This window comes from Muntiacus reevesi, chromosome 5, assembly GCF_963930625.1.
Source record: "Muntiacus reevesi chromosome 5, mMunRee1.1, whole genome shotgun sequence".
Classification (NCBI taxonomy): domain Eukaryota; kingdom Metazoa; phylum Chordata; class Mammalia; order Artiodactyla; family Cervidae; genus Muntiacus; species Muntiacus reevesi.
In genome coordinates this window covers 77,307,982-77,334,999 of record NC_089253.1, presented here as the reverse complement: position 1 = coordinate 77,334,999, position 27,018 = coordinate 77,307,982, and the positions used below count along the sequence as shown (strand labels likewise).

The 27,018-nt window shown below is 40.0% G+C and overlaps 2 protein-coding genes across 3 annotated transcripts in view; one reads left to right on the top strand and one right to left on the bottom strand.

The window, feature by feature from the left end:
* Positions 1-15,573, top strand: part of SCCPDH (saccharopine dehydrogenase (putative)) — a 30,421-nt gene extending 14,848 nt beyond the window's left edge. Inside the window, exons 6-12 of one of the 2 annotated variants that reach the window (XM_065936754.1) lie at positions 4,393-4,523; positions 5,175-5,292; positions 6,081-6,200; positions 6,287-6,343; positions 12,100-12,211; positions 13,659-13,740; positions 14,930-15,573. In XM_065936754.1, the coding sequence (XP_065792826.1) occupies positions 4,393-4,523; positions 5,175-5,292; positions 6,081-6,200; positions 6,287-6,343; positions 12,100-12,211; positions 13,659-13,740; positions 14,930-15,035 (726 nt within the window). In that variant the 3' untranslated portion in view covers positions 15,036-15,573. The remainder of the gene's footprint in view (positions 1-4,392; positions 4,524-5,174; positions 5,293-6,080; positions 6,201-6,286; positions 6,344-12,099; positions 12,212-13,658; positions 13,741-14,929) is intronic. The other variant, XM_065936755.1, reaches the window with a different exon arrangement.
* A 551-nt stretch (positions 15,574-16,124) lies between these two features.
* The window catches only part of LOC136168297 (kinesin-like protein KIF28P), a 74,924-nt gene continuing 64,030 nt past the window's right edge, over positions 16,125-27,018 (bottom strand). The window contains 8 exon segments of the mRNA XM_065935579.1: positions 16,125-16,802; positions 21,093-21,244; positions 21,310-21,323; positions 21,855-22,007; positions 22,279-22,387; positions 22,625-22,791; positions 23,659-23,793; positions 25,692-25,966. Of these exon segments, the coding sequence (XP_065791651.1) occupies positions 16,650-16,802; positions 21,093-21,244; positions 21,310-21,323; positions 21,855-22,007; positions 22,279-22,387; positions 22,625-22,791; positions 23,659-23,793; positions 25,692-25,966 (1,158 nt within the window). The 3' untranslated portion in view covers positions 16,125-16,649.

The following is a 27,018-nucleotide window of genomic DNA, read 5'->3' as shown; positions in this document are numbered from 1 at the left end:
GAGTTTGAATATGCAAAATTAGGGAAGATTACTCAGGTATTGGTTTATTTGGTCATTCTTGAGCCAAACAGTGAGACATGGGGTATAAAGGAGTACTCAGATAGCCCAGGCCTGGGTCATGGGCCTCTGGAGGGGGGATCATAGGAACAAGCCCTTCTGAACACCATGGAACAAATTCCAAATAGGAAACATAGTTTTGTAAGTAGAAGACAGGGTAGCAGAATTAAAATTTTCCTGCAGCGGACCAGTGTAGAACTGACAAAAACAGATGTCCACTACAGGGAGATAATGAGAAAATAAGTACAGCTAAAAAAGAGACTTCTTTTGAAAGAGCAGCAGGAGATGATCTGTAATACAAAATGATATACTGTCTCCTTCATATAACTGTTTTGAGGATTAAATTAGTCAACGAATATAAATCAGAACAGTGGCTGGCATTTAGTAATCACTCAATAAAGATTGTTAAGTCCTGTTATTATAAGGACTCAAAGTTGGGGCTTAATCCAGACCAAAGATTTGAAAACATCAAAGTCAATTCAGCGCCTTCTCATTCCCCTTAGAGCAAAATATGGAGCCTTAATTTTCCAAGGATGGACAAAGATAACTCCCTTGATTCTGTGCATCCCTTGACCCAGGATTGGTCTCCTCCTGCTCCTTCTCCTACTTTTCCCCTTAAGCTTTATTACTTTACATAAAATTTGAATCATAGCCAATGTATTGGACCATAAAGCAAGATTCAAAGAATTTCAGAGGTTTCAAATCATATTCTTAAGACAGTGCTGTCCAGTACATCTTCCCACGATGATGCCAGTTTTCCATATATGCTGTATAATGACTTCCATACTGGGTAGTGCAGCTCCAGTGCAGGTGTCAGCCCACAGCCTGCTCTTATGTGGCTGCAAGCTAAGAATAATTCTAATACATTTAATGAGCTGTAATGGAAAACAAAGAAAAATGTGTAACAGAGACCATATGTGACCTACACAGCCCAAAATATTTAGTTTGACCTTTTACAGAAATAGTGTACCAGTCGTCGTTTTAGTGTAGGTTTCAGGCTATAATACGATTATAGTCTAGAAATTATATACTAGAAATCAGTGAGGAGATAACAAGAATTCAGTCTCCTCACTTCTTACAGGTTTTTAGGATTTTCTATATACTCCTAAGTCAGTTTTGGTAGTTTGTGTCTGGTTTAGTTTCCTAGGACTGCCATAATAAAGTACCACAAACTGGATTAAACAAGGGAAACAGTGTTTAAGGCCAGAAGTCTAGATCTAGCTAGCAGTCTAGATCTAGCTAGCAGTCTGGATCTAGCTGGCAGTCTGGATCTAGCTAGAAGGCTGGAAGTCCATGATCAAGATGTTGGCGGGGTTGGTTTCTTTTGAGGACTGTGAGGGAGCTGCATGCCTTCTCCTAGCTTTGGGTGTTTGCTGGTGCTCTTTGGTGTTCCTTTGTTTGTTGATGCATCACTCAGACCTCTTTTTCATCGTCACATGATGTGTGTGCGTGTCCAAATTTCTCATTTGTATAAGGACATCAGTAGTTTTGGGTTCGGGGTCCACTTCCTCCAGTATGACCTCAACTTAACTAGTTAAACCTGCAACAACCTATTTCCAGATAAGGTACATTCTGAGGTGCTGGGGGTCAGGCCTTCAACATACAAATTTGGGGCAAGGACACAACTTGATCCATAACTGTGTCTTTCTGAGAATTTGTTCATTTCATCTAGGTTATCTAATTTGCTTGCCATACAACTGTTCATAGTATTTCCTTATACTCCTTTTTCTTTCTGTAAGATTGGTAATGCCACTTCTTTCATTCCTGATTTTAGCAATTTGAGCCCTCTCCCTCTCTCTCTCTGTCTCTCTGTCAGTCCTGCTAAAGGTTCTTCAATTTGATGGATTTCTTTAAAGAACCAGCTTTGGTTTCATTGACTTTATTGTTTTTCTTTTCTTTGTTTTGTTTATTTCCACTCTAGTCTTTATTATTGCTAGACTAGAATGGAAAACAGAAATATAAAAATCAGTTGCATTTCTATATACCAGCCACAGTTAGAAAATGAATTGTTTTGAAAAAGAGACCATTTATAGTAGCATTAAAAAATCAAGTACTTTAGGGGACTTCCCTGATGGTCCAGTGGTTAAGAAACTGTCTGCGAATGCAGGGGACGCAGGTTCAATCCCTGGTCCGGGAACTGAGATCCCACATGACACAGGGCAGCCGAGCCCATGCATAGCAACTACTGAGGCTGTGTGCTCTAGAGCTCGGCCCCCACAACAAGAGAAGCCCACACACCACAACTTGAGAAACCTGTGTGCTGCAACAAAGAACCGTTGCAGCCAAAACTTTAAAAAATTAAAATAATCAAATACTTAAGAATAAGTGATACAAAATGTATAAGAGTTCTATGAAGAAAACTATAAAGTGTTATTGAGTGAGCTTAAAGAAGGCAAGTAAATATAAGAATCCACCATATTCATGAATTGGAATACTCGATTTGGCTAAGATGTCAGTTTTCCTTAAATTGACTTATAATCCTATTTAATTCCAATCAAAATCCCAAACAGTTCTTTTTTTTTTTTTGCTTGTTTTCTTTTAGTGTGCAGCTTGACAAACTAGTTCTAAAATGTGTATGAAAATGTAGAGGGCTGAAAATAGGCAACACTTTCTTAAAGGAGAATAAGGTAGAACAATGCTCTTGAAAATCAAGTCAGTGTAATATTGACAGGGAGATAGCAATAGGTCAACAGAACAGGATAAAGAGCTCAAAGTAGTTTGTGCATATATGAGCACTTGATTTATGGTAAGAGTTTTCAGGAGATGATGGGTATGGAGAAACAATGAAATTGGAGTCATACTTTGCACTATGTACAAAATCAAGTTTAGGTGGGTTATAGACCTTAATGAATAAGGCAAAACACTAAGCTTTTAGAAGGTGACATTTCATGGCCTCAAGGTCAGGAATAGCTTTTGCCCAGAAATATATTTTATTAATTTATTTTTATTGAGGTGTAATTGACATATAACATTATACTATTCAGATGTACAACATAATTCAGTATTTGTATGTATTACAAAATGATCACCACTAGTTAATATCTATCACCATGCTTAGTTATAATTTTTTTTCTTGTGATGAGAACTTATAAAATCATCTCTCAGCAAATTTCTAATATGCTATATAGTATTTTTTTATACATTTAAAAATTTTAAATTGAGTATTTTTTTAATCAAATAAAATGTTATGGTCAGCTGCACAGTAAAGAGGTATTTCTAACACATGATGAATCCTGACATCACAATTTTGAACAAAAGAAGCGAAACTCAAGAAATATACACTATATATTTCCATTTCTATAAAATTTAGAAACAGGCAAAATTTACTACACTGTCTAGAAATGAATTCTTAGGTGGTAAAACTAAAAAAAAAAAAACAAGAATTTTTCTTGATTATCACAAAGGCAGGAAAGAAGGAGGGTTTTCTGGGCTTAAATAGATGTTAGCCTCATAATTACATTAAATTATGCTTTTATGTTCTGTGCACTTGTCTATTTTTTAGCAAAATAAAGTAAAAGATTTTTTAAAAGAGATGTAATTTTTGTCTTTTTAATGGCTTATTTGTATAAGAAGATACTCAGGTTTTTAAAAAATCTGTTTTCCCCTGATTTTAAGATATCTTTGCAAATAGGTCAAATTGGCTAGGCGCAGATTGAGAATAGTTTCACAAATTAAACTCGGGGAGACTTTTAGCTCTGTTTTAGTTTTAGCAAAACAGAAGTGATTAATCTGTAACAAAATGGAAGTTAGATTGTTCTCTCTCTACCTTTCAGTTTGATCAAAGCTGTTCTGTGAAAACATGAATCTTCTGATGGTTTTATTGTTTCTTTTTTCCTGCTTAAAGCAATCAGTGATAGTTAAGTGAAAATGATGAAGTGAAACTCACTGGCTTGTTTATAGAGTATAAATAATGGTAGGAGGAAAGAAGAAAGGGCACATGTTGTAAATATGTAGTAGGTAAAAAGGGTGTAAACAGTGAATATGATTGTACTAATGAATGTTACTGCTGCCGCTAAGTTGCTTCAGTCATGTCCGACTCTGTGCGACCCCATAGACGGCAGCCCACCAGGCTCCCCCGTCCCTGGGATTCTCCAGGCAAGAACACTGGAGTGGGTTGCCATTTCCTTCTCCAGTTACTGCTGCCTAGCCAGTGATAAAAATTCATCTCAAGATTTTTGAATTAGAGATTATGCCTTGCTCAAATAAGATGAAGTGTTCTTTGTATCAATTATAAATGACTTGGTTTTACATTTTAGTAATTATCCCTTAAGACATGTTTCTTTTTAATATTTTAAGTGTTTACATGTTTCTTTAACTCTTGAATTATTTTGTTAGGGGTTGTGCATTCATGATGGTACCTGGAAGTCAGCAGTTTATGGTTTTGGAGATAAGAGTAATTTGAAAAAACTACGAAATGAGTCAGATATGAAGCCTGTCCCAATTGTTGGACCAAAATTGAAAAGAAGGTATATTATCTCAAAATCTGTTTTCAGTTTATCTAAGCTTATTGTTGTTTATCTGACTGTTAATACCGTATGCTATTTAAAAAGCCTGGAGACTTTCATAGTGAGTTCACTGTTGTTTTCAAAGATAAATAAAATATAATTAATAATGTTACACTAAGTTTAACTGCTTCATATATAATAATACATTTGGATTCTGGGGAAAATTAGTTTTATGACTCTTCACCATCAGTATCAAAATTAAACATCAATTAAATTTTATACAATAAAAATCTGATGATCTTATGTATATTAACCAATATATTAATAGTATTTATATGTGAGAACTCTGAACTCAGAGTTTGACTATTGAAATGAGTGTTCTTTTTATCATTATCTGGGGAAATTGTTGGGATACAAAACATGGTTAAATTATGTATGTGTTAAGTGCCCATGGTATGAAGAATACTAGTGTTCTAACTTGTCACTTATTTGGGGGCAAGTGTAGAGAACAAAGGATGAATACTAAAGTAAATTTTAATGAAGAGCAGATCTGCCATCATTATTGTTATCATTAATTGCCTCAGCAAGAGTTAAGGTTTTTATTCAGAAATTTACCAGTTAAAGTTGTGGTCACTGTAAATGGAAAAGATACAACATGGGTCTGTCTTACAGGTGGCCAATTTCTTACTGCAGAGAACTCAACAGTTATTCCATTCCTTTCTTGGGAGCAGATGTGTCTGTTGTGAAGCGAACTCAGCGTTACTTGCATGAAAATTTAGAGCAGTCACCTGTAAGTGTATATGATTTATTTTTTAATAAAGAGTATTCTAGTTTGTTTCAGTTCCTCTATCAGTTTAATGTAGGATTTTTATGTTTATTAATCCAAAAGAGAAAGAGTTGAATAGTGCATGATTCAGTTTCTGGGAGCATAAAGAATTAGTAGTGTAGAGCATTTTGCATTTTATGGGGGTGGTAATAGCCTCCTCCCACAATTCAGATCTGACCTTCTGAATATGTTTTTTACATGAGACAGTAGAAGCAAGTTCAGTGCAGGAAATCCTGGTGTTGTAATCACCCAGCAGTCCTGTTGAGAGTTTCAGCTGCTAGAATACTCTCTCTGTTGCTTATGGAGATGTCTGGGTTCTTCTCTCTTCTCTCCTTGCTACTTCTGGAGTCCCGTCCTACCACCCCTCCTCAACTGGTGAGGGAAGTCATTATTCCCACTGCCAAGACTTGAAGAGGAAACTATTTAAGTTAAAAAAAAAATTTCTTAAAGAGGTTGTAAGTGGAGTATACATTCTATAATGTATAATTGTTAAACTCAGGTATATGATTATGAACTTTTCATATTTGTATTCAAGCAGGAGGAGCTAATTATTGTTTGCAACAATTCCTTTCAAAAAAATGTCCCTGTAGTGTCTGTTTTCTGAACAAGCTTTTAGAACATAACACATTCATAAAGTGAAAATTGCTTTCATTTGATATTTCTGACTATAGAGCAAGTTATTAGTAGCTAACATTTTTGTATTACTTGGTCTAAGAAAGGCATAACATCCTGATTTTATATTCTTCATCTAGGTTCAGTATGCTGCTTATGTAACTGTGGGAGGCATCACTTCTGTTATTAAGCTGATGTTTGCTGGACTCTTCTTTTTATTCTTTGTGAGGTTTGGCATTGGAAGGCAACTTCTCATAAAAGTAAGTTTTTATGAAATTAAACCTATAGAAGTATTTTCTATGAATTTTAAAAAATACGACTAAAGGTATTTTTTTCCCCCCTTTAGTTCCCATGGCTCTTCTCCTTTGGTTATTTTTCAAAACAAGGTCCAACACAAAAACAGGTAACTCTTTCCTTTGTATCTAGGTCTCTAAAATAATATTTTTCTTAATTTTGTTTTTACTTTTCCTCAGTGCAGTGATAATAATAGCTAAGACTTGATGAAGCACTTACTGTGTTTCAGACATTCTTATGTTCTTTATATACATTAGATTACTGAATCTTTTCAAACACTCCTTAAGGGAGGTGTTATAGCCATTTTATAAATGAGGAAAATAAGTAACAGAGAGGCTAAGAAATTTGCCAGAGTCCTGTAGTGAGTAGATGGCCAGGCTACAATGAGAACTGAGCTGTTTGGCTCCAGAAATTGTGCTGTCTTTACATCATAGAAATTTCAGATTTTTTACTCTTCAGTTTTACTCCTTCATTATCTCATCCTTTTTACCTCCTCTGTCCCTCTCCCAAACTTACTTCCTTTTTCCTCTTTCACATACCCTGGATTCCCATGGTAGGTAAATTGAGTTGTCACCTGTCCAATATCTTCAATACAACTGCTTTGGGCACTTCAAATATAACGTGTAAAATCTGAACTTCTTTCCATCAGATCCTCTTCTTCCTTCTATGTTTCCTATGTCAGTTGGTGGCACTGTCATCTGCCCAATCAAGAATGTAGGCATCACTCTAGATTTTTCTCCAAATCCATCACAACTACCTTAGTTCCCTCTCTCTTCTCTCCTGTCTCCCTTCTCCACCACTTCCTTCTAATTGTAGTAAAATTAAAATACGCATGACATAAAATTTCCCATCTTAACCATTTTAGTTCATCAGGGATACAGGGGGCTAATTGTATATACCCTATTTTGCTTATCCACTCATCTGTGCATTGACATTTGGGTTACTTCTATCTTTTGTCTATTTTGAATAATGCTTTTATGAAATTGAGTGTGCATTAACATCACTGAAGAGCTTTCAAAAAGTCCAGTGCCCAAGCCACATTCTACACCTGTCAAACCTGCATCTCTGGTCATCCATTTTGGGCTCTCTCCCAAAGCTGAGATCTCTGCTGTGAGGTCCCACGTCACACCTCCTGAATCAGAATGTCCAGATGCCAGGGTCACGACGTGTATTTGAAAAAAGCTCCCTGAGTGATTCTGATATGTAAAGTCCCAGGTCTAAGAGTCATTGCCAAAGCAGTAAGTCAGGGACGTATTTTAAAGAAGGTGATAACAGGGTCAGATTTAACTGTTTATGAAGTGTAGTTGATTTACAGTATTGTGCTAGTTTCAGGTATATGGCAAAGTAACTTAGTTGTACATATATATATATTTCACATTATTTTCCATTATAGGTATTGAATATAGTCCTTCTGTTATACAGTATATCCATGTTGCTAATCTATTCTGTGTGTAGTAGTTTGTAGTTGTTAATACCCTACTCTTAATTTATCTGCCCCCCCCTTTGCTCTTTGGTAACAATAAATTTGTTTTCTACATCTGAGTTTGTTTATATTTTGTATCAGTTTTTAAATTCTACATATAAATGATATCATATATTTGTCTTTCTCTGTTTGACTTACTTCACTTAGTATGATATTCTCTAGGTCCATTCGTTTTGCTTCAAACAGCAATATTTCATTCTTTTTTTAAAACAGTAATATTTCATTGTATATATACATATCATGGGCTTCCCTCATAGCTCAGTTGGTAAAGAATCCACCTGCAATGCAGGAGACCCAGGTTCATTTCCTGGGTCGGGAAAATCTCCTGGAGAAGGAAATGGCAATCCAATCCAGTATTCTTGCCTGGAAAATCCTATGGACAGAGGAGCCTGGCGGGCTACAGTTCATGGGGTCGTAAGAGTCGGACACGACTTAGCGACTCCACCACCACCATACGCATCACATCTCCTTAAGCCAGCTGTCTGTGGTGAACACTTGGATTGTTTCCGTGTCTTGGCTGTTATCAGTAGTGCTGCTATGAACACTGGCATGCATTTATTTTTTGAATTAAAGTTTTCCTTTATTCTGGATATATGACCAGGAGTGGGATTGCTGGATCATATGGTAGCTGTTTTTAGTTTTTTAAAGGAACCTCCATACTGTTTTCTATGGTGGCTGTACCGATTTATGTTCTCACCAATGAGAGAACATACAGTGTTTATCTTTGTCTTACTTTACTTGAAGTCCATCCATGTCATCACAGATGGCAGGATTTCGTTCTTTTTTATGGCTGAATAAGATTCCTCTATGTGTGTGTGTACGTACACACACACACACGCGCGCGCGCGCACACACTACATTTTCTTTACACATCAGCAGACATTTAGGTTGTTTCCATATCTCAGCTGTTGTAAATAACACTGCAGTGAATATGGGGGTGCATATATTTTTTCAAATTGGTGTTTTTATTTGCTTCAAATAAGTATCTGGAAGTGGACTTGCTGGATCATATGATTTGCATTTCCCTGATGATTACTGATATTGAGCATGTTTTGTTAGTCACCTGTATGTATTTTTGGAAAAATATCTATTCAGGCCCATTTTTAATCAGATTGTTTGGTTGAATTGTATGTATTTTTGTATATTTTAGGTATTAACTCCTTATTGGATACATTTTTTGCAAATATCTTCTTCCATTCAGTAGTCAGTCTTTTTGATTTGTTGATAGTTTCACTGTGCAAAATTCAGTTTAATATAGTTCCATTTGTTTATTTTTGCTTTTCTCTCTCTTGACTAAGGAGACATCCAGTAAAATACTAAGACCAGGGAGGGGGGATGGGGATGGGGAACACATGTAAATCCATGGCTGATTCATGTCAATGTATGGCAAAAACCACTACAATATTGTAAAGTAATTAGCCTCCAACTAATAAAAATAAATGAAAAAAAAATACTAAGACCAGTGTCAAAGAGCATACTACCTATGTTTTCCTCTCAGGAGTTTTGTGGTTTCAAGTCTCATATTTAAGTTCATAATCCATTTTGAGTTTGTTTTTCTATATGTTGTGAAACAGTAGTCCAGTTTGATTTTTTGCATGTAGCTATCCAGTTTTCCCAACACAGTTTATTAAAGAGACTGTCTTTTCTGTTGTATGTTCTTGCCTCCTCTGTTGTAGATTAATTGAACGTGTAAATGTGGGATTATCTCTGAGCTCTCTATTCTGTTCCATTGATCTATGTGTCTGTTTTTTTTGTGCCAATACCATACTGGTTTTAGGGGGTGTTTTGGCCATGCTGCACAGCTTACAGGATCTTAGTTCCCCAACCAGAGATTGAACCCATGCTCCCTGCAGTGGAAGCATGGAGTTCTAACCCCTGTACTGCCAGGGAGTTCTCAGTACCATACTGTTTTGATTACTGTACTTTTGTACTATAATCTGAAATTAGAGAAGATGATACTTCCAGCTTTGTTATTCTTTCTCAGGATTACTTTGACTCTTTGAGGTCTTTTGACTTCAAATTTAAGAATTATTTGGTTTGATTCTGTGAAAAATGCCATTGGTATTTTGATAGGTATTGCATTGACTATGTAGATTTTCTTTGGTAGTATTGTCATTTTAACAATGTTAGTTCTTACAATCCAAGAACATGGTATATATTTCTATGTGTCATCTTCAGTTTCTTTCATTAGTGTCATAGTTCCTTGAGCACAAGTATATTACATCCTTGTTTAGTTTTATTTCTTGGTATTATTCCTTTTGATGGGATTGTAAATAAGATTGTTTTCTTAATTTCTCTTTCCGATTGTTGTTAGTATATAGAAATGCAATAAATTTCTGTATGTTAACTTTGTATTTATATCCTGCAACTTTACTGAGTTCATTTATTAGTTTTAATAGTTTTTTGGTGGTACCTTTAGTATATTCTATATGTAATATCATGACCTCTGCATACAGTGACAGTTTTACTTCTTCTTTTCCAATTTAGATTCCTTGTATTCTGTTTCTTGTCTGATGGTTGTGACTAGGACTTCCAAATACTATGTTGAATAGAACTGGCAAGAGTGGGTGCTCTTGTCTTGTTTCTGATCTTAGAAGAAAAGCTTTCAGAAAAGCTCTCAGCTTTCACCATTGAGTATGCTGTTAGCTATGGGTTTATTATATATGGTCTTTATTATGTTGAAATATGTCCCCTCTATATACACACTTTGTTGAGACTTTTTTTTATAAATGGATGTTGAATTTTATCAAGTGCTTTTCCTGTGTTTGAGATGATTATATGATTTTTATCCTTTATTTTGTTAATGTGGAATATCACATTGACTTATTTGTGGATGTTGAACATGTTTGCGTCCCTAAACTAAATCCCACGTAAGTATAATAGGTGCTGTACTGTGCTGTGTGAAGTCACTTCAGTTGTGTCAACTCTTTGTGGCCCCATGGACGGTAGCCCACCAGGCTCCTCTGTCCATGGGATTCTCCAGGCAAGAATACTGGAGTGGGTTGTCATGCCCTCCTCCAGGGGATCTTCCTGACCCAGGGATTGAACCCATGTCTTTTATGCCTCCTGCATTGTCAGGCGGGTTCTTTATCACTAGCTTGATAGCCAGATCCTAATTATAGCTTATGGTCCATTCAATGTATTGTTGAATTTAGTTTGTTAATATTTTGCTGCGGACTTTGCATAGGAAGCTGAGGCTTCCCTGGTGTCTCAGTTGGCAAAGAATCCCCCTTCAATGCAGGAGACCTGGGTTCAATTCCTGAGTTGGGAAGATCCCCTGGAGAAGGGAATGGCTACCCACTTGAGTATTCTGGCCTGGAGAATTCCATGGACAGAGGAACTTGGCGGGCTACAGTCCGTGGGATCACAGAGTCGGATACAACTGATTGACTTTCACTTTCATTTTGCATTCATATTCATCAGAGATATGGGCTGTAATTTTCATTTCTTGTAGCCACCTTGTCTGGTTTTGCCTTTAAATAATGATTTCTCCTTTCTGGTACCTACCTTACTTTTCTTTGTAATAAACTTCTGTATTAGAATGTATGTGTGCTGTGAGGACACACACAATTCAAAACCCTGGCCTCCTGCTCAGTAAATTTAATAATGCTGTTCACTAAACTAGCCCTGTACTTCTAATTCATGTTTCATATTGTTACTAGATCTCATGTACACACACACACACACACACACACACACACAATCTTCCCCCTTCCCCTAAACTAAGCTCTCGAAGTGCCATATATTTTATTTTATAAATGCTTTATGTCTCAGGGCCTAACATAATGTCTGACCTTTGGTTTATACTTAATAAAAATTTGTTCACCATGGCTTTGTTACCTTATTTCTAAGTTTAGTGATTATGACAGATGCTTGGATCAATCTTTTATAATTTAATTTTGAATCAAATTTTTATACTTCTAAATGGAGCAGTTTTGTGTCTATATCCTAGGCCCATATTACCATTACTTGCTATTTTTGTCTTCTCATCTCAAACATATCTAAAGCCAGAGTAACATATTCTGTCCGAAAATAAAAACTACCTCCCCAGCTTTTCCTCTGAAACTGCCTGTTTTAGTGATGCTGTTCTTTCAGCCACAGCCTAAGATTCATCTTTATTCTTCATTAAGACTCAGCTTTATTCCTCACTACCTCTGTCCCCAGAACATTACACCAGTCAACAAAACTTACGGTTCTTCAAAGAATTATTTGTTGTTCCATGCTTAGTTAAGGATGACAGGATATTCTATCCAATAGAATATTGATTGTTGTTATCTATTAAAAATGTCTTATATGAAGTATAATGTTGATAGAATGTTTTATTGTGTTCAAGGAGGAAATGACATATTTATTTAATAAACTCTTTGCTTTCTCTTCCTCAGATTGATGCCTCATCATTTACGATGACATTTTTTGGTCAAGGATTCAGCCAAGACATTTCTCCTGTTAAGAACAAACCAAATATCAGAATTTGTACTCAGGTGAAAGGACCAGGTATTTCACATGTGACTTAAGAACATCTGGGAGTTTTACATTGTCTTGAGCTATAACATGGTGTGTTAGTTATAATTTCTTTTTAAAAGTTGTTTTAGAAATAAATTTGCACAGTTATTTAAGTTAATAATGATAAATAATTCTGTCAAAAGAAGGATTGGAATTATTGGTATCATTCAGTTTTATTGTTGTATCCCTCTCTGATTTTTTTTCTTTCAGTATGATTCAGTAATTCTGAATGGAATTTTTAATATAAGAAGACAAGGGGCTGATTGATATTTATCTGTTCTATGCTCATACTCAGGGGTCACTTTAAAGCCTTTTACTTATAACAATAGTATAATTATAATCAAGGCTGTGGTCCAAGCTTTCTTTGGAGTCTGATCACCCTGACATTGCTTGTAAAATATGTGCACATGTGTGTTTTTCCAGGGAGGGTAAAAATTTTGATAGGTTGTTAAAAAAAACTCACCCCAAAACATTTAGTAACTAGTACTGTAAATTTTAGAGAACTATACAGAGACAGTCCCACTGTGAGTTACATTTCATTACCGTCCTTCCTAATAGATCACAGGCATCTGTTGTACAGTTTTAATCAAGCCCAATAGCAAAGATATCTTTGCATCTTGCATTTTTTTCAAATTTCCACTTGGGTTTTTAGGATAAGCTATGTTCTTATTTGACATGAATATAAACACCGATGTTCTACTGGTTTGTAGACTTCTTTTAAAGTTACTTCTTAAAGTTAGACTTCTTTGAGAGTTACTCAGTTGTCCTTTAAGAAACTGAGTCTGTTTTTTAAAGTGAAGTTTAGTGTATTTGATTGATAAAGGTCAGTTTAGCGTATGAGTTGGGCTTCCCTGGTGGCTCAGATGGTAAAGAATCTGCCTGCAGTGCAGGAGACCAGGGTTTGATCCCTGGGTTGGGAAGATCCCCTGGAGAAGGAAATGGCAACCTGCTTCAGTATTCTTGCCTGGAGAATCCCATGGACAGAGGAGCTGAATGGGTTGCAGTCTAAGGGGTTGCAAAGATCACACAGTGTATGAATAAATCTAGGATCGTTGGTAAGAGTGTTGGCTTGAGCTAGCTGCCCGCATGTGATTCTGGTTCAACCACTGTCTTAACTCTGTGAATGTGAATGAGGCACTTAACCTCTCTATGCCTCAGTTTCCTCATCTGTAAAATGGATATAAAATAGTACTAACCTTGTATGATTGTTAAGAGGTTTAAATGAGTTTAATAGATTTAAAGCACTTAATACAATGCCTAACACTTAGTAAGGACTATATAAATGTTAATTGTTATTTCTGTTATTTCATGAACAGAGTATTGAGTATTAAGGAAATTCTGTACACTAAGATATAAAATCTACCATTTGATTTTTGGGTGCTGTTAAATGTCTAGTTTTATGGATACTTTCTTTTTCTTGATCACCGGTTTTCCGCAGAAGCTGGCTATGTAGCTACCCCCATAGCCATGGTCCAGGCAGCCGTGACTCTTCTAAATGATGTCTCTGATCTTCCTAAGGCGTAAGTCTGGTTTTCTTCAAATTTAAAGATATCTTTTTCATTTATATTTTAGCTTATTTTAGTTCAGTTTTCAGGCATTGGGTTTACAGTACGTTTGATCCGAAGAGAGAGGTGAACTTAAAATCGCGAGGACAGTTCCTTACTGACTTTTAGGAAGAGTGCAGAAATAAATGAGAGGAGACAGAAGTTGAGAGCCATGTAAGTTGGCTTCAGTTCCTTCGAAAAATAACTTAGATCCAAAGTTAGCTACTCAAAAAAGGTCCCCGTAGTTCAGTGTTATTGGCAGGAGCCCTTAATCCATGCTGAATGATACCCAGCTGGCAGTGAGTGCCTTGATTCATGGCATCCTGACTAGGTAATTATTAAGTGCACTGTCTTACTGGAGGATTTAGCTGTTAGCCTAAAAGTAGGCCAGCTTTACAAATAAGCCTAGGCTTGCAGGCTTAGAAACAAATCAGGTATGACCTGAAACTAGTAAGTAATAAACATAAAAATTATATGAAGTGAAACTTAATTACATTTTCTTCAAATATTTATATACCCTTTGAAAATATTTAGCATTTTCTGAATGGTAGCCATTACATGTAAAAAAAACACTTCTTTTTCATCCTGTTTGTCCTGTTTATGCTCTATTAGGAATTGATCACCTAAGTTTATTTTGTCCACGTGTGTATTTAGAGGCCTCCCAGGTGGCTCTGGTAGTAAAGAACCCGCCTACTGGTGCAGGAGACAGAGACACAGGTTCAATCCCTAGGTAGAGACAATCCCTTGAAGAAGGGCATGGCAACCCACTCCAGTACTCTTGCCTGGAGAATCCCAGAGAAGCCTGGCAGGCTACAGTACATGGGGTTGCAAAGAGTTGGACACAAGTGAAGCGACTTAGCACACACGCATGTGTATATTTAATCTTCCTGAGTCTTAGGGCTGACTTTAAAAACAGCAACTGTTACTTGGGTTGATAACCCTCCATGTGCCCCTTCCAGCAAACACACCAGTGTTGTGAACCAGTCTAGACAGGTTTGCTAGGTACTGGTAGAAATGGAACCGAAAACAGTCCATAAGGAAATCAAGAATCAGGTTTTTATAAGTCTTGCATTGATTTGAGAGCTAGCTGTCCAGCAGATCATACTAGCAGAGGAAGGGGGTGGAGCTGGGCCTTGTGCACTGTTTTCATCCTGTTGTCTTTCAGGGGTGGAGTCTTCACACCCGGAGCAGCTTTCTCCAGAACAAAGTTGATTGACAGACTCAACGAACGTGGCATTGAATTTAGTGTCATTAGCAGCACTGAAGTCTAAACATTTTAATAATTAATTGAAGTCATAAAATGTATGAATTAACAGCTTTTTAATTTGATATGTTGAAATGCTTCTATAAACCTATCTGACTATATGTGGAAAAGATTGTCAAATCTAAAATATGTATACATTAAAAAGCAGGAAATTGTACTAGCTTACCCTAAATTTCAAATCTTAGCTGGTTTTTGTGATTTTATTGCTTTTGAGAGAAAATTTAATATTTGGCTGACTTTTTCATTGAAGAATTCATGGTCATTTTTTATAAGTGAGCTGGCAGATCAGAGGATGGGATGGGTGGCTCTGTCTGTGTTGCTGAAGCACCCAGGCTGGTGGTCATGTGAGATAGTGGCTGCTGTTTTCCGTCATGGTATCAAATGGGATCTCACTTTCCCATAGATCTCACTTTCTGCATAGTGTAGCCCTTTGCCAAATGAAACTGCAGTTTTTGCTGTTTTAGCCTAGTTTTTCACCCATCTACACTGACTGATTCTGGACTCTTACCTAAGTTTAATAATAAAGGATTGTCAATTGAACAGTGGATTTGTGTTTGGACATGTCTATGTAAAAATGTGCTTCCCAAGCAGTCTGTGTCCTGCTAATAACTGGGTTTATCATTCATTTTCCCTGGTTCTATACCTGTGGTTAGTTGGAAGGATGTAGCTGGTAAATTTCTACTGATTTTCGCTGCCTAAGCAAAAGTTTTGTCTAATTTACTTTTTATATTTAATTACATTTTCCACTGAAGCCCAAAAATAAGGCAAAGACTTTTCCTTTTATAATCATACCATAAACACAAGTGTTCTGTTACATTCATCATGTAAAGAGGACAACCATTTCCTTTATGGAATTTCTGCAATACAGTAAGAGGCATGAAACTGATAAGAATCTTACTCATGTTAGAAGACAACTCTGTCACTTTTCACTCTCATGCATTGAAGAAGGAAATGGCAACCCACTCCAGTGTTCTTGTCTGGAGAATCCCAGGGACAGGGGAGCCTGGTGGGCTGGGGTCGCACAGAGTCAGACACGACTCAAGTGACTTAGCAGCAGCAGCAGCTGTACAAACTGTATAGAAGAAAGAAGGTCTTTAACTTAAAGAAGAACAGATAAGGAAAGAGGCTTAGAGAAGGGACATCGCTTGCTCCAAACCACAGAACTGATTAGTTATGGATTCAGCTCCAGGCAGTTGATCCTCTTGCTCAGAGTGCTAACCATTCTCTGCTCATATTTTCCACCTCACCTTTAGCCTGAATTCATTTTTACATGATTTTAAATCAAATAAAAAGGAACTTTGCTTGAAAGCAGTGTAATAGGTTGTGTGAGTGAGAAATGGGTTGACTAGGTTGAGTCCATAGTTTAGTTCTGATAGCCAAGTTAGTTAAATAATCTTGACAACTCAAAGCTCAAATGTTTTCAGTTGGTGTATCCTCTGGGAAAGATTGAAGGCATGAGGAGAAGGGGACGACAGAGGATGAGACGATTGGATGGTATCACTGACTCGATGGACATGAGCTTGAGCAAGCTCCAAGAGTTGGTGATTGACAGGGAAGCCTGGCGTGCTGCAGTCTATGGGGTCCCGAAGAGCTGGACAGGCCTGAGCGACTGAACTGAACACTATTCCGTATGCAATAAACATTCTTTCTTCTGTTTCACTATAAGAGCAACATCATTTTTCAGTTTCCACAAGCTGGATTCAAGTAGGTCCCCAAAGTCCTTTAACATTTGTGACTGTTGGTGTACAAATGGCCGAAGCATTTGATCATCTTCCTAAAAATAAATGAAAGAAAAAAATGATATTGTCAAACCCCAAATTCATATGCCCGATGCACAGTGAAGCCAAACAAGCTGAAATAGTGGAGTTTGGAGCAGAGAAGCTTGTATTAGTTAAGGAGGTGCCAACTCTGAAGATGAGAGACCTAGACTCATCTCAGATCCATCCTGCTGGCTGGCTAGGGTGCAAGGGTTTTAAAAGCAAAAGTAAAGGGGGTAGGTGATTTCAGCTCTCCTATAAGACCTCAGTTGCAGACTTCCGAGCATCATCTTGTAACTTGCATCTGTCATTGAGTGTGATTGATCTGTGTGTCCTAGCAAACTAGTATATCATGGTCTTGTGATCCCTTAACTTCTTTTGGAGAGAGAGCAAAAGCAATGATGGTTCTTTACCTCATGATGGCTGAGGAATTCAGTTCTTAATTGACCCAGTGTTACTAATTTTAAGACTGCTTGTGTTGCAGGAAGGGAAACCCCTTCCAGGGCCAGAAAGTGGACTCTGGTCTAATACTCGGAAATGAATTGTCAGAGGAGACACATGTGTTGCCAAAGCAAGAGATTTTATTGGGAAGGGATGCCCGGGCAGAGAGCAGTAGGGTAAGGGAACCCAGGAGAACTGCTCTGCCACATGGCTTGCAGTGGGTTTTATGGTGATGGGATTAGTTTCTGGGTTCTTTGTCTTCTGGTTCAGAGTCCATCCTGGTGGTGCGCACATTGCTCAGCTAAGATGGACGGCAGTGAGAAGGATTCTGGAAGGTGGTTGGACACGTGGTGTCACCTTTTGACCTTTCCTCAACTCTTCCAGTTGGTAGTGGCGTATTAGTTCCCTGTTCCTTACCAGGACCTCCTGTCGTAAAATAACTCACGCAAGTGGTAACTCTGGTGCCTGGCCAGGGTGAGTGGTTTCAGTCAGTGTGATTCCCCTCACACTTGGGGCCATTTGATAGAGCATTATCTCCACAGTTTGGGGTCATAAGTCAACGCATTGTTTTAAGCTGACAATCATGGAAAAGATGATGCTGGGCTTGTTTTTCCTTTGTGTCTGTGTTCCCTCATTCCCCTAGTTAGTAATTGCTTGAATCTGCTCTTTGGAACTCAGGGAAGGTCTAGGAGAGGAAAGTCTTTTTCTCCAAACAAGAAGTGAGGAACATGGAGGGGATTTGTACTCAGAAGGGCCTGAAGTGTCCCGCTCAGTTTCAATCTTAGTGGACTCACTTCATTACAGTAAAAGGATGATGTGTGTACATGAAGGGGTGCCCAGTAAGGTCTCCCTTTGAGCTGGAAAGCTGCATTTGAAAGCTTCTACCAGAGGCAACAGTCCACCTAGGAACAGGTCTGGTCTGGTTACTTATTGTCAACAGGGAAAATGGGTGAGAGAATCCAAATATTGGGGACTGGTATAATACTGTAGACGTTCTGAAGTTTGCAAAGGACCATGTGGGTGGGGATTCTCCCATTGATAGGTTTGACTGGTGTACCCCTGCCCTATAGGAGAAGGGACTCCTGCAGGTACCCCTGTGGGCCAGGGAGCCTGTGAGCAATGGTAAGAGGAGGTGACGGTGCTCACAGAGATGGCAAGCGGGCAGGGGGCAGGTAGTGTGTCAGGGCATCTCCTTTTAGTTTCTTTTCCCTGATGATTAGTGAAATGCCTGCTCAAATACTTTGGCCATTTTTTCCAATGTGTTTTGCCACGTGTTGTCTTTCTTATTTTAATAAAATAAATATGTAGTTGTTTGTTTATTCTGGATATTAACATCACCGACTCAGCGGACACGAGTTTGAGCAAACTCTGGGAGATGGTGAAGGACAGGGAGACCTGGTGTGCTGCAGTCCATGGAGTCACAAAGAGCTGGACACGACTGAGTGCCTGAACAACAACAACAACAACAATGCAAATACACTCTCCCAGGTTGTGGCTTATTTTTTACTTTAGTGTCTTTCACTACACTAGTTTTTCCTTCTTTCTTTATTGTGAGCTGAGCACTGCAGAATTGATGCTTTAGAACTGTGGTGTTGGAGAAGACTCTTGAGAGTCCCTTGGACTTCAAGGAGATCCAACCAGTCCATCCTAAAGGAAATCAGTCCTGACTATTCATTGGAAGGACTGATGAAGCTGAAGCTTCAATCCTTTGGCCACCTGATGGGAAGAAGTGACTCGCTGGGAAAGACCCTGATGCTGGGAGGGATTGGGGGCAGGAGGAGAAAGGGATGACAGAGGATGAGATGACTGGATGGCATCATCAACTCAATGGGTATGAGTCTGAGTAAGCTCCAGGAGTTGGTGATGGGCAGGGAAGCCTGGCGTGCTGCAGTCCATGGGGTTGCAGAGAGTCAAACACGACTGAGCAACTGAACTGAACTGATATATCCAAGAGTGCCCAAAATGTATGCATAGGTACAAATTAAACATGTCTGCTCAAGAAAACACTCTGTCTCTTGATTTCCTCCTGGTCACACCCATTTCCCCACCCCCAGAAGCAACCATTAACCTAAGTCGATCATCATTTTCTTGCCACCTAGAATGCATCTCTAACCAGCCCTATATTTTGCATGTTTTCTGGCCACTTGTGCCATAATTTACTTTTGTGGACGTGCATTAGGATGTTTCCATTTGGGGGTCTATAATGGAAAATGGTTAAAATACCATCTTATGCATATATGCGTGGGTTTCTACAGGATTTTTCACCTGGACCACCATCTGAACCACAGAACAGAAAATGACTTGAATGACTATCTTCCCAGTTTTCTCAGGAATGGTGTATAACAAGGGCCATTCCAGATAGGTAGGAGAAAAATTAATTCATTACATACATAGCATGCCAAGAGAGGTGGTTCAAACTTGAGTCGAAGGCAGAATCACCTAGAGGGCTTGTTAAAGCACAGTTGACTGGGCCTCACATCCAGAGATTCTGACTCAGTAGGTCTGGGAGGGGACCCTGGAATTTGCATTTCTGACAAGATTCCAGATAATGCTGCAGCTGCTGACTGAGAGGACCACACTCCAAGACCCTCTGCCTCAGGGCATGAGGGCTCAGTTCTCTGCAGAACCAGTTTACTCTGTGGAGAAGAGGAGTTGAATTGCAGGCTTATAGGGGAGGTGCATCTTTGACCTTTATTAGATAAATAGCAACAATTTTTTAAGTTTTTATACTGATTTATGGGCTTCCTTGGTGGCTCAGTTCTAAAGAATCTGCCTGCCAATGCAGGAGACCCGGGTTCAATCCCTGTGTCGGGAAGGTCCCCTGGAGAAGGGATTGGCAGCCCACTCCAGTATTCTTGCCTGGAGAATTTCATGGACAGAGGAACCTGGTGGGCTACAGTCCATGGGGTCGCAAAGAGTTGGACATAACTGAGCGACTAACACATACACACACCCGTCTGGTTGTTGTGAGAACTCAGTAAATATAAAAACACTTAGTAAGTATTATGTTGTTGTTTTTAGTTGTCAAGTGGTGTCCAACTCTGCAACCCCATGGACTATAGTCCACAAGTTTCCTCTGTCCATGGGATTTCTCAGGCAAGATACTGGCGTGGGTAGCCATTCCCTTCTCCAGGGTATCTTCCTGCCCCAGGATTGAACCCATGTCTCTTACCTCTAACCTGCATTGGTTAGGCGGGTTCTCTACCACTAGTGCCACTTGGGAAGCCCCCAAGTGTTCTATAAATGTTTGCCATTATGATTATTACTTTTTATCCCCCTTCCCAATCTTTATACCTTTTATTTCTGGCCTTGCTACACTGGCTAGAACCTAAAGTACAATGTCAAAAAAAAGTGAAGATAGCTGACATCTATGATTTACCATTAAGATTATGCTTCCTGTGTGTTTAAGACTGCCTTTATCAGTAAGAAATGTCCATTTTGTTCCTAGTTTCCTAAGGGTTTTTATTGTGGGAGGATGCTGAGTTTTATCACACGCTTTTTCGGTATCTATTGAAGTAACCATGATTTTTCTCCTATAATATCTTAGTGTGATGAATTATATTTCTTTGGTTTTATAACAAAAAAGCAAATGTGTGCTTCTGGGATATTCTATATGTCATAAAGTGCAGGAATCTCAATCCTGCAGGGGCCACAGCCTCCTTGAACCAACCAGATGTACACTAAAGTGAAAAATGGGAGCAGAGGTGGGTGGAAGCCTGAAAACAGCAGACTCACAGTGTTCCCGGCCTTGACCTGCTCTTCTTAAACACACACCCACCCCACCCTCGGGAAATGCCGTTCTATCCAAGAGTTATATTTAAGGAGGTAAAGATAATCCTTTGGCTCCCAGGATGCTGGATACTTACAGGAGGTTTATAATGTCTCAGTTTGAGAAACTGCCCTCTGGCCACATTCATGCTTTGGTAGAACACCTTAAGAGCTCTGGCGAATTCTCTGTCGTAGCTGGCTTGCTGGGTGGTGCACATTTGATTAATCTCTCTGGCTGCTGGCCCTTGTGCTGTCATCCAAGGAATCTTTCGGGTACTGGAAGGCTGATGTGCTGAAGGTGGAAGATAAGAGAACGTTTATTTGTTCATCTCAAACCAGTCAATCCTAAAGGAAATCAACCCTGAATATTCATTGGGAGGGCTAATGCTGAAGCTGAAGTCCCAATACTTTGTCTACCTGATGTGAAGAGCTGACTCATTGGAAAAGACTCTGATCCTGGGAAAGACTGAGGGCAGGAGGAGAAGTGGGTGGCAGAGGAGGAGATGGTTGGATGGCATCACCAACTCAATGGACATGAATTTGAGCAAACTCTGGGAGTTGTGAAGGACAGGGAAGCCTTGCTGCAGTCCATTGGGTCTCAAAGAGTCGGACACGACTAAGTGACTGACCCACAAACTATTTATTCACATATTTATATACTTAATTATCTTGGTGGCATTGTACTACATCCTCATTTATCAGGTACCAGTTAGGACCCATCCAAAGAAATCTTACAAGGAAAAAATGTTCTGCTTTTTTAAAAAAACTGAAACAAGATATGAACTCATTTAATAGCTTGTTTCTTAGAAAGAAAATACACATCACAAATGTAGGAGTTTAAGCACCAAGATTTGAGCAGCCTCTCACCTTGTTGACTAGAACTGGTTCTCTCAACAGATTCTTTAAGAAGCACATTTTCCTCTCTGAGGACTCTATTTATGTTTCTGAGCAGTTCCGTCTCCTGTTCTAACTTGAGCAGCTTCAGATAAAGCTCTGGTATCTGGTTTGATGTACTCTACAGAAAAAAGTTGGGTTAGTCTTGTGTGCATTATTTGCATATCCTTTGAGACTGGCCCTTGTTCCTGTCTTATGAAAACTGGATGGGGTGCAGTGAGGGGTGGGTGGTAACCAAGATTTAAGACCGTCAAGATACACAGGAGTAAATCAAGAGAGAGGCTTTTTAATGGGAGGGAACATCGATGATCCCCAAGCAACTATTATCTGAGATTTTTTTTTTTTTCAGTCATCTGTGATATCTATTTTTAATGTGACTTAAATAAACACACCTGACCTGTGTCCATCAGAGGGGAAGTTTTCTTCGTGTCCACCAGGATGTGGCCTTCACCTGTGACCATGAGGTTCAGCCGAGAGCAGCTCAGCTCAGCACAGCCTTCTGTAGTGTGAGGGAGAGACCCATCAGGAAAGAAATGTCTCATCCTCCACTCGCAGTGTTGTGTGAGGAGGTTTAAACCATGTCATCAACTGTGGACCAAAACCCAGAGGCTCAGGAGAAGACACCTCTTGGCCTCTGCTGTCAAGACCCTGACAACCTCCCTCTGCAGCCCTAACATACGCAACATGACATCTGACGGAGGAATGCACCATGCAAAAGGGGAGGTAAGCGTGGTACCTTGAAGACCCCATAAATCAACAATGAGAGCGTTTGTCTGTAAATAATTCAGAAACTCCTGAGATGCATTTAAGGTTGTAAATTGGACAGTCTCATCAATTTGGGGATTCACAATTTTCCATACAGGCTTGGTATATAAAGTGCTTGGAAGATCATAAATTCTGTACCTGAGAAAAGAACAGAAACCATAACTCAAAACCATAAGGGATACATTTCTAAAGGAAAGTGTCAGATAAGCCAAAGAATTGTAGCCTGCTTTGTTTAGTTGATAAGGTGTGCATGCTCAGTCGTGTCCAGTTCTGTGACCCCATGGATTGTAGCCTGCCAGGCTCTGCTGTCCATGGGATTTTGCAGGCAAAAATACTGGAGTGGGTTGCCATTTAGTTGATAAAAGATGACCTACAATTGATTCTCCTGATTGCCACCTCCAACATCTCAGCTAATCAACACAGATATCATCATTACATAGATAATATTTACTAAAAGTCTAAAAAAAAGAGAAAAGGATCTTGATACTTTCTACTTAGATAATCTAAAGTTATTAATTTTCCATAAGAGGTTGTGGTTTGTTTTCTGTCCTTCAAAATCTCTCCTTCTTTATTGCTTCATCTTTTAGTATACTTTTAGCCTAATTAGTTTAAGCATATCTTAAACTAATGGGTGGTGCCTCTATTACATTGTCACACACAGTCCTTTTGTTTCCAACTAAAAAAAGAAAATAAACCCAATCATCCTACTTTGATAACACAAGTTCACTAGATGCTCTTTCTGATAATTAAAATGCCTGACTCTTGGCTTCGACTACTTAGAAGAATCAGTACATGTTGACCTGTACACAGTGACCTGGAGGGACATGTAACTTCTCCCTCTGTTAAGCAGAAGGGGGAAATAGTCATTTGGGAGTTGAACAAGCAGAAAAACTTAAACAAATGTCATGATCAACTCATTCTTAAAACTTGAGGAAAGGCCCCCTCCCATCAGGGCACACAGGCTGGGTGGTTCACGTTCAGCAGCTCGGCAGGGTAGGCTGGTACCCCATCTGAACACCCCTCGCTGCATCTTCCTTCAGCCACTTGGTGCCAAGGCACTGCACAAGGTGAATCTGGAAATCCATCCTCTTGCCCAGCAGGTCCACTGGGTCAGTAACCACATCTTCCTCACCACGTGCTCTGTAAACAGAAGAGGTAAACATTGATCACAGGTTTCCCTGGGTCCAAGCAAGTGAGACTGATGTCAGTGAAGATTACATAGACGCCTTGTGTGTGTCAGTCACTCAGTCGTGCTGGACTCTTTGTGACCCCATGGACTGCAGCCAGGAAGGCTCCTCTGTCCATGGAATTCTCCAGGTAAGAATACTGGAGTGAGTAACCATTCCCTTCTCCAGTTGAAGCTGGGTCTCCTGCATCATTGCAGGTGGATTCTTTGCAATCTGAGCCATCAGGGAAGTCCTAAGAGACAGCCAAATTCTCTGAAGGGAGGATGGGCAATATTACCAGCTGTAGAATTCATTCATTCAAGAGACATATCACAAGAGCCCACTTTGTTCTTGTACTTCAAGATATGGACTATCTCAAGGAGGAGACAGGAATATAATAGCTTCTTGCAATAAATGCGCCCAGGTGTGGATGCCAAACTGCCATTGAAGATTTAGGTAGGTTCCCCAGTGGGCAGAGAGGCTGCCGCCTAGAGAAAGCCAGCTGGCTGGCCACAGGCAGCCTCTCCAGATGTCATTCTCCTTGTGAACCCTTCACGGTCCAGAGTCAACTCCAGGCCTACAGGCTCAGAAAACAGTTTGGACAGCTTTCCAACAGGGTACCTCTCTCACATCAACTGAGCTCACAGAGATTGAAACCTGTAAACTATAATGCCTCTTTACTAATTCAGAGTGAGAAATATAACCATCAGGCAGCCTAGGAGCCTGGGGTAGCAAAATGCCCAGGAAGTTACTTAGAGTTCCAATAAAGACAGCGAGGCACTGGTCATCTTAGTCTTTTAGTCACACGACTTGGCAGTTTTATTGATCACTTGTTGACTGTTCCTTCTTCAGAAAGACAAAAAGTTTGGATCGGCGAGCCCCTGAGGACACTAGCACCCAGACCAGGCCTACCGGCCTCTTTACTTAGAATTGCTAAGAGGTGTTAGCTTTTGTAAAAACTCTCTCAACTGCCTTTGGCCCAAAGAGAGGAAACAGGGAGACATCCTCTGTGTGTGTAAGTCGCTCACTCGTGTCCGACTCTATGTGACCCCGTGGACTGTAGCCCGCCAGGCTCCTCTGTTCATGGGATTCTCCAGGCAAGAATACTGGAGTGGGTTGCCATTCCCTTCTCCAGGGGATCTTCTTGACCCAGGGATCGACCTCATGTCTCCTGCATTGGCAGGTGGATTCTTTACTATCTGAGCCACCAGGGAAGCCCCAGAGACAACCTGAGGGGACAGTAAAGGTTATACAGTGGAGTTAGCACAAAGATCAGATAACCCCTCAGAATGGGGCCACATAAGGAAACAAAGATACCACAGCTCCTTCCTTGAGAAAAGGAACAAAGAAATTAACAGAGCCTGTCCAGGGAGGCAGGGTGAGCTACAAAATCAGCTTCCTTCTTCTGGATCTTGGGCCTGGTCAGCAAGGCTGAGGACTAATGCTGGAAAGAACAAATATGTGTGCTGGGTCCCAGACCTCACAGGCGCCAGGAAGGGCGGGAGAGGGTGGAAAGTTCTATGGCACCCTTGGCTTCTCTACCGACCCAGCTCTCTGGGCTCATGTCCATGTTTCCTTCTACTACAGTCCTGCCCCTGCAGGGTATTCTCCTTGTTCCTTTGGTCCTCTAGGGCAGTGTGAGCTGCTCAAAGACCGCTGGATGTGGGGTTTTAAATATTCCAGGGCAGCTGATTTGGCTGCCTTGGGAAAATCAGATATGATGAGGTCAAATTATGAATGAACGAGCTCATTTGTTTGTCTCAGGAGTGACCTCTTCAGGGTACCAAGTTCTCCCCTTCCAGGAGAACTCAGGCTTGCTGTGAGTTTTCTGTGTGACCCAGAACTAGACAAGGGGGTGGCGGAGATACCCACTGTCCTGTCGGGGAGCAGGGGTTTATATGGATATGCAACATTGCCTCTTCCAGCCCATCACAGTTCAGAAATTCCACTTGTTCCTCAAACTTCATGCAGTAGGCAAGGGACTGGAGCCAGATGTGAGCGGAGCCCAGGTGAACAACTTCGACAGGATCCCAGAAAGGGTCATCTTCCTGGGCTACCTGGCTGTCTTCTCCATCAAGAAAACGCTGGTAAAGTTCTTCCATTAGGAATTTCCTATTGATAAATTTGGCTTTTGACCAAATCCACACCTGGAAACACAAAGGTACATCATCAATATTTGATTCCATCTGCTGCTCTAACAATTCATTTCTATGGTTTTCCCAGCATACTGTCTCTGATGGGTTGGGTTTTGGGTACCCAAGACCAATGATAGTGTCATCAAACTCAGCTTTGGTGAGGATCTTCAAGAGCACTACATTCATTGCTGACCTATCTACTTCAGCTTTGCTGGATCCCAGGAAATGACTTACAGGAAACAATGGACTTATAAAACACTTTCCTAGGAGAGATGAAAGTTTGAGCTTGTGGTATACAGAAGAAAGACCTTCAGAGATATCCTTGTCCCAATCTCTGGAACCTATGAATACGTTATCTTACATGGCAAAGAGGAATTAAGTTTGTTTATCAACCGACCTTAAAATAGGGAGATTAGCTTGCATTATCCAGATGGGCCCAGTGTAATCACATGGGCCTTAAAGGTAGAAGAGGGAGGCAGAAGAGAGGGTCAGAGAAAGATAGATGGCAACAGAAGCAGGGTCAGGGATGCTATATGGATAACTTTGAAGATGGCCATGAGCCAAGGAATGTAAGTGGCTCTTGAAGTTTGAAAAAGCAACAAAACGTATTCTCCCCTCAAGCCTCCAGAGAGCAAAACATCCCTCCTGACATGTTGCTTTTAACCTAGCGACATCTGCATTGTGCTTTTTACAAATCATTTATTAATTTTATTTAATTTTGGTTGTGCTGGGCTTTCTTTGTGTGGACTTTCTCTCATTGTGCTGAGTGGGGGCTGCTCTTCATTGCGATGCATGGGCTTCTCACAGCAGTGACATCTCTTGTTGCGGGTTCAAGCCGGTTCCAGCCGGTTCCAGGCGGTTCAAACCGGTTCAAGCCGGTTCCAGCCGGTTCCCGCCGGATCAAGCCGGTTCAAGCCGGTTCCAGCCGGTTCCAGCCGGATCAAGCCGGTTCCAGCCGGTTCAAGCCGGTTCAAGCCGGTTCCAGCCGGAGCACAGGCTGTAGGCACGTAGGCCTCACACAGATGCAGCACACAGGCTCGGCAGTTGCTGCTCCTGGGCTCTAG